Source organism: Pungitius pungitius, chromosome 17 (assembly GCF_949316345.1).
Source record: "Pungitius pungitius chromosome 17, fPunPun2.1, whole genome shotgun sequence".
Classification (NCBI taxonomy): Eukaryota; Metazoa; Chordata; class Actinopteri; order Perciformes; family Gasterosteidae; genus Pungitius; species Pungitius pungitius.
In genome coordinates this window covers 3,730,416-3,745,307 of record NC_084916.1, presented here as the reverse complement: position 1 = coordinate 3,745,307, position 14,892 = coordinate 3,730,416, and the positions used below count along the sequence as shown (strand labels likewise).

General features: G+C 44.3%; 2 protein-coding genes across 3 annotated transcripts; one reads left to right on the top strand and one right to left on the bottom strand.

Annotated features, from left to right (window-relative positions):
- Nucleotides 1-237: 237 nt before the first annotated feature.
- On the bottom strand, nt 238-9,420 carry flot1a (flotillin 1a). Of its 2 annotated transcripts, none has more exons than XM_037474880.2 (12): nt 9,099-9,420; nt 7,992-8,067; nt 7,506-7,596; nt 6,665-6,808; nt 6,449-6,568; nt 6,183-6,278; nt 5,462-5,614; nt 5,205-5,386; nt 4,138-4,183; nt 3,887-4,024; nt 3,564-3,728; nt 238-2,941 (listed from the first exon to the last, which is right to left on the bottom strand). In XM_037474880.2, the coding sequence occupies exons 1-12, from the start codon at nt 9,175-9,177 to the stop codon at nt 2,921-2,923; spliced, it is 1,311 nt and encodes a 436-aa protein (XP_037330777.2). In that variant the 5' UTR covers nt 9,178-9,420; the 3' UTR covers nt 238-2,920. The 2 variants fall into 2 exon arrangements, with proteins under 2 accessions (XP_037330777.2, XP_062414504.1); XM_062558520.1 differs by lacking the exon at nt 9,099-9,420 and adding an exon at nt 8,694-8,712.
- A 198-nt stretch (nt 9,421-9,618) lies between these two features.
- On the top strand, nt 9,619-12,415 carry LOC119219580 (tubulin beta chain-like). Its single transcript, XM_062558604.1, has 4 exons — nt 9,619-9,625; nt 11,580-11,660; nt 11,801-12,027; nt 12,305-12,415. Exons 1-4 carry the CDS (start codon nt 9,619-9,621, stop codon nt 12,413-12,415), a joined length of 426 nt encoding a protein of 141 aa, XP_062414588.1.
- The last annotated feature ends 2,477 nt before the right edge of the window (nt 12,416-14,892 follow it).

Genomic DNA, 14,892 nt, shown 5'->3' with positions numbered 1-14,892 from the left:
AAATAAAGCCACGTCCACATTCTGTTGCAGATGAAAGGCCATAGCAATATTTAGGTAAAAAACAAAGTGTATTTGAACAACACCACGCACATGGGATGTATACAATTAATCTAAAACTAAAAGCAGTCTGACATCAGATGTGTAGACAGAAATAACTCAAGCATAACGACTGATTAGAAACAGCAGTTGAATATACTTTGTAATAATGTATTCAGAAATAGTGGAGGGCATAAGCGGTTTCCCTTTTGCAATTGAATTCCATTTTTATTGGGTACAGTTTGAATGCTACATTCCTATCTTTTTTCCTGAAGTGAACATCCAGTAAATAAAAAGGGTACAAAGTGGTATCTTCCTGAACTCCTGAACAGAGAGTTGAAATAACACAGAAAACCAATTACAGCTGAAATACATTTATACTGAAACACCACAGTTAGCAAATTGGATAGTGGTGACTTGTGAAGCAAAGAGTGCTATTAGATATCAAATATATAGTGTGTACATAAACCCATCTATTTCCATATGTAGTGAACATCATAACACATTGTCGTTATAGGGGAACAACGTTTCCTCTTCCACGGCTCACCAAAGATCTCAGCACAAAGCGTCCTGACTGCAGATATGTGCAATTACAGTTAAAGGTCAGGGTACGGATGCATGCACAATAACAGTAATGTTCACCCTCAAACACCTTGAAATGGACCTTCAGGAAGCCTTTTTCATTTTTTGGGGCGTGCTGTAATTAGCAGTGCAGAGGAGAGTACACGTCATAGGCAGATGGGTAGTGAGGTATGAAGGCCGGGTACCATGGAGCAAACACCAAGGACTATTAGAGGTTACATTTAGTGCGGTCACACTGCTCGGTCAAAGGAAATCACACACGCTAATCAATTTCCAACTGCATAGAAGAACAAACGCACAATCATTCAACATTCTTGTTGAGTACCTTTTGATGCCTTAAAACCCATGCAGATACAAACAATGATGTGCAGTGGCAACACATACCCAGTCCCCGGGGGCTTATGGGTACCAGGTGACAGGGTTGAGTTCCATCACTTGTTAGGAGCCACACGGAAGCACAGAGAGGAAACAACCCTGGTGATCCATTTCTGTTCGATCCGACTGGTGGTGCATCTCTGCTCCTCACATTGTTTCCTCCTAAAGGTGAGGACTTTAGTTCTTTTTTCCATCAGCTGGAGATAAAAGCTTTGAGTCAGGGTGTTGTTGTTGATGATGTAGAACTGCTTATGTTTTCCACGAGTAGTCGTCACTAACAACATTCATGTTGTCTTCCAGCTGAGCTTACCTTTCCAACACATTTTATGTACCTTGGTATTTTAGGATTTTTAGATCATGGAGGTAATGGTCGTTAGGAACACAGAAACATTATCCTGATACCAAAAAACGTAAAGTCACCTGAAATTACTGTAACAAGTAAAACGTTAAAAAATGTGAGGCTCCTTTGTGGTCTCCAGACGCCACTAGGAAATCCTTCTGTGTGACCAATACATCGACTCTAATAGTTAAAAAATATATTTTCACTCCCTTTCTTTGATTGTTTGGTATCAACTTTGTATCATAACAAATACGTAATAAGTAGTTAGTTGTTCATCTATCACTCCAGATGAATGCTATAAAATCCTCATCTCTTCATCATCCTACATTATACCTTCATTTACAAAGAGGAGATAAATGGTTCAGCATTTTAATGCACTCATAATGTCACTGTGGTACCTCCACTGCTACAATAGAAGGCTCTAGCTATACTTTACACCACGTTTACCTTCAGGTCCACCAACTACACCTTTAAGAGAGTTGCTACATGAAGCCAAACAACACAGATGAGGCAACTTTACTAAAAGGACACTGCTAGTAAGACGTGTGACTGGGCTCTAAGGAACCTGAACCACGTGATACACGTCCAAGCTGCTGTTTAGGCCTGAATCTGTTCGAGTGTCCTTCAGTGGAGACAGAGCCCCCGAGCTGTGGCCCCACAGTTTGGGAAGGACAGAGAGACGTCTTTACCTGCGATGGTCATCGAAGCATTGGATGTTCACAAAAACACTTCTACACTGGCGTTGTATGCTGATGTCTGATGTCTACGTACAGGGAGATTAACAGTAAAGCGAGCCGAGTTACCCGATTGGCCGACTTTGTTGGCAACCACTGCAGTGCTCTGCTGATAGATGTAACAATATGAAGTGGATAAAAGATGTTTTTGATACAGAGGGTTAGTGCCCAACATCTGCTCATATTTCTGCCTAAAGGTGTGGTGCAGGGATTCTAACTGCTGATACTAGATTACAAAGGCTGAGCGGGACAAGACAAGAAGACACTAGTGTGGATGGAAAACAGTCAAATACTAAATAGTAAACAATGAGGAATAAATATGTATTATACGTAGTGATTGAATACAGGTGGCTGATGACTAATGTATGAATCCCATTGGGAGGAATGAGTGATGGAGTTAGAAAGATGCATGTTGGTAGTAGATGAAGTTTTCCCATGCGTGTTCATGGTAAGATGCACTTCAGGTTTGGCAGCGGGGCAGTGGACAGGCGGGTTATGGAGGAGACATTACAGTTGAACATCAGACACACACCATGTGACACTCCATGGTACGCAGAGGCCACTGTTACAGCTCGTCTTTCAGTGCCAACCTAAACTGAGGCCGAAATATGAAAGAAAATATATGGGAAGTATTGTAATATGAATGCTTTGAGGAGTTTATGTTGTATGTAACTAAAAGGGACGTGTAACAGCAACAACAATAACCAGATGATGAGCACAACACTTAAGCCCAAATGGGTATTAGTGTTAAAAAAATAAATAATTTAAAAACCAAGAATGATTTGAATGAGTTGGCCGATCACAGCAGCTGATAAGGGGGCGGGGGGCTGTTCACCAGACTGGGGGATTCCCTTCAGCCTGTACGAGAGGTCACCTGCAGAGTGGAAGGAAAGAGAAGGAAGTCCGTCTTCAAGTTTAATTTATCTTTTTTTTTTACATAGATAAAAGCAGACAACCGTGAGCTACTGGAACAAAACCAAATGTCAGCACCAGCAGCCCAGCTGTTCAAGCCAGATCTAATAGAAGCAGAACTTTTTGTAAAAGAGAGTTTTTGTTCCCTTAATTAGATTCACAGGACAGGTCAGCACAGAGAGAAGACGACATTCAGCAAAGCATTCAGGTCATTGATTATCAGAGAAACTTCATACGGTGATGAAATGCTGGTTAACAGATTTCCGTGTCATAGCCATTAATATAAAAAGGACTGAAATTATAGTAAATAAATATAACAGCTATCAGCATGTGAATATGTTGCAGCGCAGTTAGGCCTGTGTTGCTTATTTGGTAGGATAACTTTTAATAAGGCCATGATCATGACACACCTCCTCACTAAAGGGCCCTTCCTTGATTACTGAGGCCCAATCCCAACCTCACGGACTCAGACTTTGAGGAGCGCTCCCAATAACTCTGTGAGGGTTTAGTTCTGTCCCACCGTCACATGGTCCAGTGTTTGAGGGCTCTCTGACAGGTATTTTTGACACGTTCAGACGCGTTACCTGGGAGATTTTGACCCCGGTCAGCTTCTCCACGGCCGCGGGGAGGCGGACCATGATGTCCAGCACCTCTCCCGTCAGCTTGGCGGCGCCCACCTCCCCGTCTCCACTGGACACCATGGTCACCTTGTTGGCTTCGCACAGAGGCTTGCTGATCTCTTCTGCCATCTGGCGGAAAGCAGATATTTCCAGATGTTAGGACCTTCACAAAACCCTTGTAGGAACATGGACTATGAGTGACACAAAGAGATGGACTTGTGAGCACAAGAAGCAGCTTTGTGTTTAACAAAGGGCTGTGTTGGACTGCGCAGCATGTTGTGTCTCACCAGAGGCAGCTTCTCCAGCAGCATGTCCACCATGGCTCCATCCTTGTACTGCTGGAAGGCCTCCGCCTTCTTCGCCATCTGCTCTGCGTCGGCGCGACCCTTGGCCTCCACCGCGAACGCCTCGGCCTCACCCTTGATCTGAAGGAGACGCGAGGACGGTCGCACTTTAAAATGCTCCACAACGTTCCCCACATGATTTCCAGTGCAAAGTATTCAAAGAAAAGTCGAATCGGAGATCAGCCATGGCTCACCTTGATGGACTCGGCATCGGCCTCCGCCTCCATGATCAACTTCAGACTGGACAGAGAGACAAAGCACAGACCCGGAGTTCAGCAAATAGTGCACAATACAATGATATCAGGAACAACACACTACAACATGGGTCCATCTTTAGATTTAATGATCTGTGATTGAAAAATATCCTTTACACAGTTAAAATATGTTGTAAATCAAATATGGGCTAATGTTCTATCTAGTTTGTTATAGAAAAAACAAGTGACATTATAACAGGCAACTTTTCCAGCAACATAAATATAAATATAATAAATATATAAATAAATATATATAAAAGTTTTCTCTTTTTTCAGAACAGTCATCCTCCTGCTGCTTAGATTTTTCAAAAATATTTTAAACTGCATGAGCACTGATCTCTTACAATGCAAACACATCCTTCCTCTAAGATGTCTTCCCAGAAATCCTCAAAACTGCTGTTATGAAACCTAAAGAAGGCTCATTTAAAACTGCCTTAATAAAGTAAAATAATTGAAGAAAAAGTGGTTTTAACAGCTAAAGTACTTCTTGGCCGTAAATAGACAGCACCTTAGTACGGAAAGGGCTCTTGTTACAGACAATGGCAGAATTTCAATCTTAGTATCAGAGCACCATTTGACACGGTCGACCATAAAATCCTGAACAGACTAATCAACTGATTTGAATCCTACTTTGTGTCTGTCACCAATTACGTATCAGAGCGGAAGAAAATGTGTTGTTGGTAAAATGGTGTTCATAATGCTTATTAATGTTTATAAGAAGCAGTACATGGACAGACTTGGGACCCTGGGGGTTGAGAAGCGTGAGGACGCCCCTCCCAAGCCGACACTGATCCGCATCCTACCATTGCTGTGACAGATGATTTGCATGGGACTTTCAAAATAATAATAACAAATAATGAAATAAAGCACATTAACATGAATAGGTTAATGCGCCCAGCACTGGTATAAAGGCAACGAACCAGCTGAGCCTGCAGGTCTTGTGAGGAGAAGGATAAAGGCCAAATTCCCTCTCCCCACACCCAAGGATGCGTTGGATGAACACTCACCGCTGAGCCTCGGCCAGTTTCTGCAGACGGTACCGCTCAGCCTCCGCCGGTTTCTTCACCTTGGCCTCCAGCTCCTTCTCCCTGCGGGTGATCTCCTGCTCCTGCAGCACGATCTGCTGCGTCCGCTCCACCACCTGGACCTGCATCCTCTCCTCCTCGATACACTGCTTCGTCTTCGCCACCTGGAACAGCGCCGTCCCACCTCAGTAAACGTGTTACAGGTTGCAATCACCCAGTTGTTATTCACGCTTCAGTACCTGCAGCTGGTAGGCCATCTCCGACTCCGCCTTCTTGGTGTTGACCTCGATGTCATAGGCAGCCTTCTTCAGCTCATAGTCCCTCTGGGCCTTTGCCATCTCAATCTCATTCAAGTACTGCGCTGAAACTTTCTCCTGCATCGCATGGGCCTCCTGCACAGAGAGAAAGAGGGCGGGACAAAGAGAGGATGGGGGGAAGGGGGGGGGGGGTCAATGGGAAGAACCCAAGAATGGAGAACAACAGCTATAACTTTAGTTTTAGTTGCAGCTTATAAAAGCTAATTTCTGTTTTAGTAACCGGTCTGTATTTTTGCAGCTAATATGCTCTTTACTTTACTTACCGTATTTTGTGTTAATCGTCCGAAATAGTAATGACATCCAAATGTAGGATCATAAATGACGTATAGGTTAGGCTCACATGTCTCATGTCACCACCGCGTACCAGCTAACGAGTACTCTTGCTCTATGGTGACTTCACATTTAGCAACCAACTTTTTAAATATACATACATTCTCACAGACCCAATTTCAGAAATTTAACCAAAAGCCCATCCAGATAACTCATTGACTTGGAGATGGAGGAGAGAGAGAACTGACTGACTCCTTTCTGGGTTTCAGGACGCCTTCCTGCAGGACACCATGTTTTTTTCCTGATGTTTGTGAGGAAATGGAACACATTGATATATCCAGGCGGATGGAGACCACAAGGAATGGCGTCTCACCCTGATCACGGCGTCCCTCTTGTTGTTGGCCTCTCCGATGCGAGCGTCTTTCTGAACCTGGGCTGTCCGAGCCTTCCCCAGCGAATGCAGATAGTCCTGCGTAGCACAAAGAAATGTAGCACTGGGATTGTGCAAATTCACAGAATGTATATATATTAAGAAAAAAGACCATTTGTACTGTATGTAAGATTATTTATCAATGTGTTCCCCCAGCGAACCCACTAAAGGAAACTTCTGAAAGGGACTGACTGAAGGTATGCAGGTACCTGGTCGTCGTGAACATCTTTCAGGGTGTAGCTGACCACGCTGATGCCCATGTTCACCAGGTCCGAGGAGGCCACCTTAAACACCTGCTCCGAGAACTTCTTTCGGTCCTTGTAGATCTCCTGTGAGAGGAGGTCTCAAAGTCATGGTAGGATCAAAACAACGCAAGACAACAGGAGAACTCATTTATACAACCAAGACAACCAAGAGGCCCTTACCTCCACGGTGAGGTGGGCGATGATGGCCCGCTGGTGGCCCTCCAGCGTCTCCAAGGCGATCTGAGCGATCTCAGGCTCGGACTTCCCCATGAACATTTGGCAGGCCGCAGCCAGCATCTGTTTATTCTGACCCTGGATCTTCATCTGTCAAGAGGACGGAGACACGCGTCCCCCACATGACCACAAGTTGCCTTCACCATGTCCAGACAGTGTGTTCGTAGAACCCTGAGAAGATCAACTGTACTTCCATTTGTGAGTTTAATTTATGGAAAGTACAAATATAACACAATGGTTTTGAGATGAACTGCTCTCTGGACATCAAAACGTAACTTTTTAATATGTGGTAAACATTAACATTTTTATTTAAAAAGGAAGGACAGTGTAAAAGTTTATTTCTGCAAATTCTTTTGCAAACATATATATATTTTCTAGATTTAGAAATTGATGTATGAGGTTAGTGTTTGAAATACATCTGTTGATCGAATGAAGAGTAAAAAACTGGACAGCATCATTGAATATGTGACACTGGGATATTTAAAAAAAATCACATCACTGAATCATCCAAAGATGAGAAATCTGTTACTGTAACCACTCTTAAATAGAATGAATGCTGATATTGTTCTACAGCAGGTTGCTTCATTCACTACAGCAAATATGATGAATGGATTTACACTCAGTGAAAATATGTCAACACACAGAAAAAGGTCTATTTCATTTCCAGCTTGTGAGAAACAGGAAAGAAAAACAAAAACCCTGGCCCTACTGAGGTGTTGCTCAGTGTACCCTTGCTGACTCTGCATGTCTGTCATCCTCCTCACCTGTCCGTCATCTGCACACTGACCTGGGCTATGCCGGTGACGGAGATGGGCACGCCGTGGCGGGTGTAGACTTTGTCGCTCCTCACATTCAGAGTCAGGGTGTTCAGGGAAATCCTGGGGAATGGCGAGGCACATACAGGAGAAGGGGATTACAAAAACATCAAGTCTGCTGCCAGGTGACGGAGGAGCAGCGTGTTCACCGGCCGGTCCTCGTGTGTCCTGGAAGCTGATTGGTTAGACGGCAGATAGAAGCTCCTGACAGGAGGTCGTTGACTGAAGAAGCAACGGTTTGTTAGAGAACAAATGGCCTCATTGTAACTAATCGTTTTCATTCAGTAAAGAAGATCGGTCCATCCCCTGCATCCATCGGTCATTCTGGCACTATAATCCTAATCTTAACATTACTCTACATTTGGATGTAGACCGCAGAATGTAGTGCCATCTTATTATTATCATCCAATCTATAATATGCTCAGTTTGAAGTCTGCAACGTTGCGACGTCGGCTGACCTCTGTATCTGCTGGATGCAGGGGATGACGAACACTCGGCCTCCAGGTATCATCAGAGGAGGAGATCGACAGAACCCTGAGAGAGACAGAGCAAAGCCTCCAGTCACACATCACAATCACATCTTCTGCTTCCACTTTGGTCACCAGAAGCATCAAGTAGGGCCAGGGTTCCAAATGACTTATTAAAATGTAACTATAAAAAATACTGAAGACTACCTTGCTACACTATACACTGCAGGCAAAATTATATTGACATATTTTGAAGGTGGGATAATGGTCTTGGGATGTTTTTCATGGTTTAGGCTAGTCCCAGTAATGTAGTGTCCGGTAGATAACGGCCGTTAAGACACCTGTACGGCACAGGAAAAACCTGTGAATCTCCATAGCGCTCGTTGGCTTTAGGTTGTTTTGACCCACGGGGTTCGAATCCCGATCATGTAGTGCTCACTTATACAATCGTGAACGCTGCAATGGATTTGTGATGCGTTTTGTAGATTTTCAGCAATATGTTTGTGAATGTGCTGCTGTCAGCTGGCAGGTTGTTTGGCTTCATACACGTACAGCAAGAAACTCTTCTAATCATTACGTTACACTGGGTATCTAAGTTAGTTAATGCAACTTTTGATATAGGAACACCAACTCCAAATATTTTACTAGAATAAGAAATTATTATGGAGATATAAACATAATCGAAGCAGTTACAAGATTTTCATGAGGGATTTCACTCTTTGTGAGGCTTCGTTCAACAGTAACCTACGTGTCTGCGTCATAGACCACAACAACAACCTGTGATTGTACTATTGGCTGCCCTGATTGCTGCCCAATCGCGCAAGGAAATAAATTAATTATTGTTATGAATATAAAACGTCACTAAAGACCTTTTCACAATCATTTTTAATGTTAAAACTATTTGTCGGGGACCCCCCAAAATCAAAAAATAAATTCTTATAGGGTGTCCCTAATGACTTATAGGGGGTCCAGGACCCCCCCAGACCCCCCTCATTTCGAACCCTGAGTAGGGCAATTGTTGTACTATATTATTTGACTTTTTAGAGATGTTATCACACACGTCTGAACGAGGAGGACTATCACGGACCCATCACTAACCTGACACCACCATCGCCTCATTGGGGCCGCAGGTGTGGAACATGTTCGCTGAGCCTCCTTCGGACGGAACTGGTGGCATAAAACGGGAGAAAGATGCGTGTGTGGCCTCACTCCCGTTCACCCATCAGCGCAGACGCGATCAGATGCTCATCCACAGCTGAGCTTACACCCGGGGGCACGTGGGTGCAGGCGACGCACCTCCCAGGGGCCTATCGCGGGTGGAGCACGGGGAAATGTAGTTGTTGGTCCCGGGGACGGCGCCGACGCCAGGGACCTTTGGCTGATGCGACCAGCACTGACGTCACAGAGCTCACAGAACACCGCCCGCTCATCATTCAAAGTGCGCGCGTCCGCCATCTGGTGGCGTGGTGGCGAACTGCCGGGGACGCGCATGAGATGATGCTGAGGAGCTGCAACCTTAAACTCTCCTCGGTGCTTTGACCCAAATACACCATGGGGGACATTTAACGACATGCAGTACAATTATTCTCCACACAATTGTTATAATGTATATGTTAACATGAACTGTACAAGAAGGAAGTAAAGTGCAAGTGCTGCAAACATGTGTATGTGGGGGGGGCATCTGACTTAGATTAGTGGTTCATCAGAGGGACGGGGGATGAAGCTCCTGAAGCTCCTAAAGGAGGTTGTACAACCTCTGCGAAACCTTCTTCCCGATGGTGTCAATGTTGGAGCACCACTTAATCCCAGTATATAGTACTATTACTGAACTATTTATCTTACTTAGGAGGAGGAAGTACAAATAGTGCAAATATAAAATGGAATACTATTTGACATGCATTAATATTGCATCTTGCAGCCAATCATTAACGTGAACAGCGCACCTGCCCCTACGGCTGAGAGCAGCTCCCAAGTGTGCAGGCCCAATGTTTGCTCTCCATCCTCCCGTTTCATACGTCCAGTCAATGAGTTTATGTGTCCACCTCTCTCTCATTTATCTTCCATTCGACTTCTTTAAAACGTCCATTTCTTGTATCGGACAAAATGAAGGGTTCATAACAACCCTGGTTCAAAATAGTGGTTCTGGTGTGTGTAGCATATTTAGGACCCTAACACTGAAGCTTTATCCAAAGGAAATGCCTGCATCTACACTTAATACATTTCACAAGGGTACTTAGCAAATCCACCGCTGTGGATGTGTGCTGTCTATCAAATATTCATTATTCAAACATTACTAACACGCCTTTGAAGCCTCTGAATTGACAAACAGATGGAAATGAATGATGTCACAAACCTCCACCAATAAAAATGATCAAGGCCCCAGCCCCCTTACAGATGCACAAAGAAACAGAAAGATGTCACTCAAGAAGTCTACAGGCCCACGGTCCTAAGAAGAGGTCTAACCAGCCTGGGGAACTGAAAGCACCTGAAAGCCTTGTCATGTCTTTTTATTGTCCATCCAGCAGATTTTCCCCGGGGGGGGGGGAGGTCTGTAGGGGGGGCAAAGAATAGTGTGGAAGCAACATATGCGGTGGCTCAAACTCCCCTCTAAGTGAAGACATACAGAGGATTTAGTCACGCTGAGGTCATCTTCATTCCCCAATGGATTATCTGTGCCTGAATCCACCCACTGACCCCATGGAGGTCCACCCGAATCTGCTGGAAGACCTGAGCCTTCGGGTGCTGACTCTCCTCCTTGTCCTGTTCATTGTAAACTCTGTCACACACATACCCACTCACACACACACACACACACACACACACACACACGCACACACAGTCCTGCACAGATTTGGGTCAGTTAACTGAGCTGGTGCGACAGTTTGTGTGTGTGTGTGTCTCAACTGAGTTTGGCGTGAAAACGAGGGCGACTGAATCCTCTGAGAAAACTCTCACTGACCCTCTGAGTGAAGGTGGAACAAGGAGTTGGAGAGCTTGTGTAAACCATTTCATTCGGAAGTGTATTGCTTCCCAAGGAGTAGAATGCATTCTGCTTTTAATGAACATTATACATGTGCCAAATGTGTCCAATGTTTGTATTTAACGAGACCAAATGCCACAGATTGCATCAGCAGCCAAATGACTGAAAATGACCTGGAAAAGCTTCAATAAAAGTCGATAGAAGTGGTCACTGTGGTTTGAGGTTATTCAAACTACTACAAGCTAGTGTGTAGACCGCAGCTTCCTGCCGGTTTGCAGTGTTTGAACTTCACTCAGTGGCCACATGAGGTACTACAGCCACACGCCAGCTGTTCCACAGCAGTTTTACATTACATTTACTTTACATTTTATGTAAAAAATATTAGATATAAAAACGTGACTCAAGTCAGAAGGTCTAGTCTTAAACACGCGTGTGTCTGTGTGTGTGTGTGTGTGTGTGTGTGTCTGGCATTTAGTGTGAAGCGACCCTAACTGCCTTTCACCTTTTATTTCAATTGGATTTTGCAATTGCGAAACAACTTTGTGCTGCATTGAAATGCCTTTTTGCTTCTCTGTATGTGTTTGTGTTTGTGTGTTCAGGTGGGAAGTGCCCAGGCACCATGGACTCGGTCCGCTCCGGACCTTTTGGACACATCTTCAGACTGGACAACTTTGTCTTTGGTAAGATCACATCGAGATGGCCTCTTTTCCACTGAAGGTCAGAGGTCAGAGGTCAGGGTAGGATACAAAACAGCGGACGAGGAGTTTGGGATTTCTTTGGTTTTTGAGAAAAATGCTAGTGTCTTGTTTTGGTTCCTTAGGTCAAAGTGGAGCAGGGAACAACTGGGCCAAAGGCCACTACACGGAGGGGGCAGAGCTGGTGGTGAGAATAGAGGCGGAGAGCTGTGAGTGTCTGCAGGGCTTCCAGCTCACACACTCTCTGGGAGGAAGAACTGGCTCCAGTATGGGGACCCTGCTCATCAGCAAGATCAGGGAGGAGTACCCAGACCTTATCATGAACACCTTCAGTGTGGTACCCTCCCCGAAGGTCACACACATGATGATTTACCATCAGACACAGTGAAAACTTTAATTGGGTGAAACATTTAAATTAAGAGATATCTTCATGAAAGTGCCTGCGTTGATTACTTACTTTACTTGCTTTACTCGTTTTTTTATTACGAAAGGAGACATAATTACGCAAAAGCTCAACGCCGACCTGGGGAAACTGGCTGTCAACCCGCCACTACTTCTTCATGCCAGGCTTCGCTCCTCTGACCAGCAGTGCCGCACCCTGACCGTGCCCGAGCTCCCCCAGTCAAAAGCATGCCGTGTTCCGCGGCCGCATGTCCATGGAGACCAAGAACAGCAGTACCAGGACGCCACGGCTGAGGAGGAGGGGAGAGTTCCAGGAGGATGTGGAAGAGGATGCCTAGAGTAGTAACCCAACAAATGTCACGTGAGCGGAAGGAAGAGATGGCGATAATGACCCGGAAGCAAAATATGGAGATAGGGAATGAAGGAATTTAGCTGAAATGAGACGTGAATGTAGGTAGAGAAGTGGGATGAGATGCAGGTTAAAAAATGTTGACCAACACCAGACTCCCAAAAAATCGTTTTGTGAAAGACGGAACCTCAAACCTCATCAGCACAATCAGTCAACAAAGCCGTCCCAGCGGCGTTTATTCCCCTTGACAAATGGGTTGTATTACCAATTTGTAATGCAATATTACTCCTAAATTCATTCCCCCTCTGAATATAATTGACACGTCATTACCACTTCCAGCATTCTGCAGTCATTGGCAATGCTTTGCAATGCAGTGTCAGCAGGTTTTATTCCAGTGCATTTAGCGGAGAGGAAAGTCAAATTCTGTTTGTGTGAAATGTGAAATCACTCATTATTAGTGTTTGTGTTTATTACGTGTCATAAGGAAACAGTTGTTGTGTATATGATTTTGTTGCTATTGCAGATCCTGCAGCCAATTCAACATATCACATAACGGTCATGACAACTTCTGCAGATCAAAGGTCGGTTTCTGGACAAACAAATTGACGTCCTAAGAAGTTCACAGTGTTAATGAGGCAGCAGCAGCAGGATTATTCTCATGAGCAGCCAACGTCAGGAGGAGCATCACACTCAGCGCATAGAGGCTTATTTCCCTTGAAATGATCTGTTCCTATTTCCCCCGTTGCACCAGAAAAGGCCTGAGCTTTGCTGCTGTTGGATTCCAACTATGAAAGTGTTCTAAGTAAAAAGACAAGATGCTAAATGTACACTGACTCCCAGGAAGTCAAAGTCAAACATTTTAATGTATTCCATACATCCCATTACAGTATAATCTCCATTTCTATTTCTATCATAAGTCATTTTAATATTTTAGTAGGTCTTTTTAGGATGATTAATCCTATTGAGTACCTGTGAAGCATGATTTAACCTGATAAGTGTTTACTCTGAGCCTCTACAGTATGCATTCAAGTCAAACAGAAGCCATTTGTGTTCACTATTTGATGTCCCCATGTGTAAAAAAATAAAAAGGCATTTGTAAGATTTAATGGGAACAACATAGTAGACATTAAAATGAAATTAAGATGAGGACATGTTTTCATTGTTCTCACCACGAGAACACACACTACCTTCCAAAAATGGAAGGTTATGATCAGCGGCTGCTGGTGGGAAATGTTCTACGTAGGGCAATCGAAACAATTTCAGCAAGGTTGATTTAATGCAAAACAATTTATATATATCTTAACATATATATTATAATATTTATTCCAACATAAAAAGTTAATTAACACTGAATAACACAGAACATTGTTTTTATGTCTCCCTATATATATATATCAAATAATAATCAGTACGATATAATATGTATATATGTCGGACCTTTCGTCTGCTTGAAGGCGATAAAATCCGTGCTCTTTACTTCCTCCAGAAGGAGAACGCGCAAGCTCGGTCAAACTGAGTCTATTTAAGGACACTGATTGGCTAAATTGTATGTCACACAGTTTTTATTTCACAAACAATTGTCTGAAGGGTGCTTTTTAGACCATGCAAGACAGGTATGAAGACAAGACATGCAGGAGAAGCATATATGTTATACAATGCACAGATCTTACTGGTTAGATTCCATATTTCCCCACTTGAACAGGGTGGACTTATTGCTGCTAATGTCATCAAAATGGTTCTAGGTCCTCACCAAACATAAAATCAGCATTTGAGCTCTTGTCTCGTTGTTCATCTCGTCAAAAGGCAAAGTCACAGCAAGCCTTTGGGCTGCTGACACTGGAAGGGAAATACATCTAAGCCACCGTGTCTCTAAGCGCTTTTGTGTTTTCTCTCTTGTCAAATGCTCTGATGACAGAGAAATAGGAGACTTAAGTTAACATAGGAGGTCTGATTGTTATCATCATGCCGTTATGTCCACCAACCGGCAATCGGCTTCCTCCACATGCAGCTTCACTGAAGTTAGTCTGTGTGGCACCGTGGTGTGGTGGTTATCACTGTCCCCTCACAGCAAGGAGGCGCTGAGTCCAGAACCACCCAGCAGCCCCCTCACCGGGGGCTCTGGCTTTCTCCCCTCCCACAGGCCAAAGACATGCTCTGGGGGGTCAGGCTAGCCTGTGAATGTGGGAGTGAATGGTGCTTTGTCAGCCTCGCAGTTGACAGGCAACCGGTCCAGGGTGTGACCCGTTACTCACCCTGTGTTAGCTGGAATTAAGTGTGTGCATTGTGAGTATTCCTTGTGAAGGGCCATCAATGACACAGATAACACGTACCTCTCTCTGAAAGGACCATCTTGACAGCTGTGGTGGTTTCGGTGACGAAGCATCCCCCTGGAGGACACTGTCTCAGCCACTCTGACACCTCCTTTGTAGTCTGCTGTAGTGCATGTTCTTTGAAACAGCCCTCACC

Coding starts and splice junctions, on each gene's coding strand:
- LOC119219580 (XM_062558604.1), top strand. Junction 11,661..11,800: donor ACTGGACAACTTTGTCTTTG/GTAAGATCACAT, acceptor TTGGTTCCTTAG/GTCAAAGTGGAGCAGGGAAC. Junction 12,028..12,304: donor GTGTGGTACCCTCCCCGAAG/GTCACACACATG, acceptor CCCAGTCAAAAG/CATGCCGTGTTCCGCGGCCG.
- flot1a (XM_037474880.2), bottom strand. CDS start 9,177: ATGCCACCAGTTCCGTCCGAAGGAGGCTCAGCGAACATGTTCCACACC. Junction 8,068..9,098: donor TGAGGCGATGGTGGTGTCAG/GTTAGTGATGGG, acceptor TGTCTCTCTCAG/GGTTCTGTCGATCTCCTCCT. Junction 3,729..3,886: donor TGCTGGAGAAGCTGCCTCTG/GTGAGACACAAC, acceptor GCTTTCCGCCAG/ATGGCAGAAGAGATCAGCAA.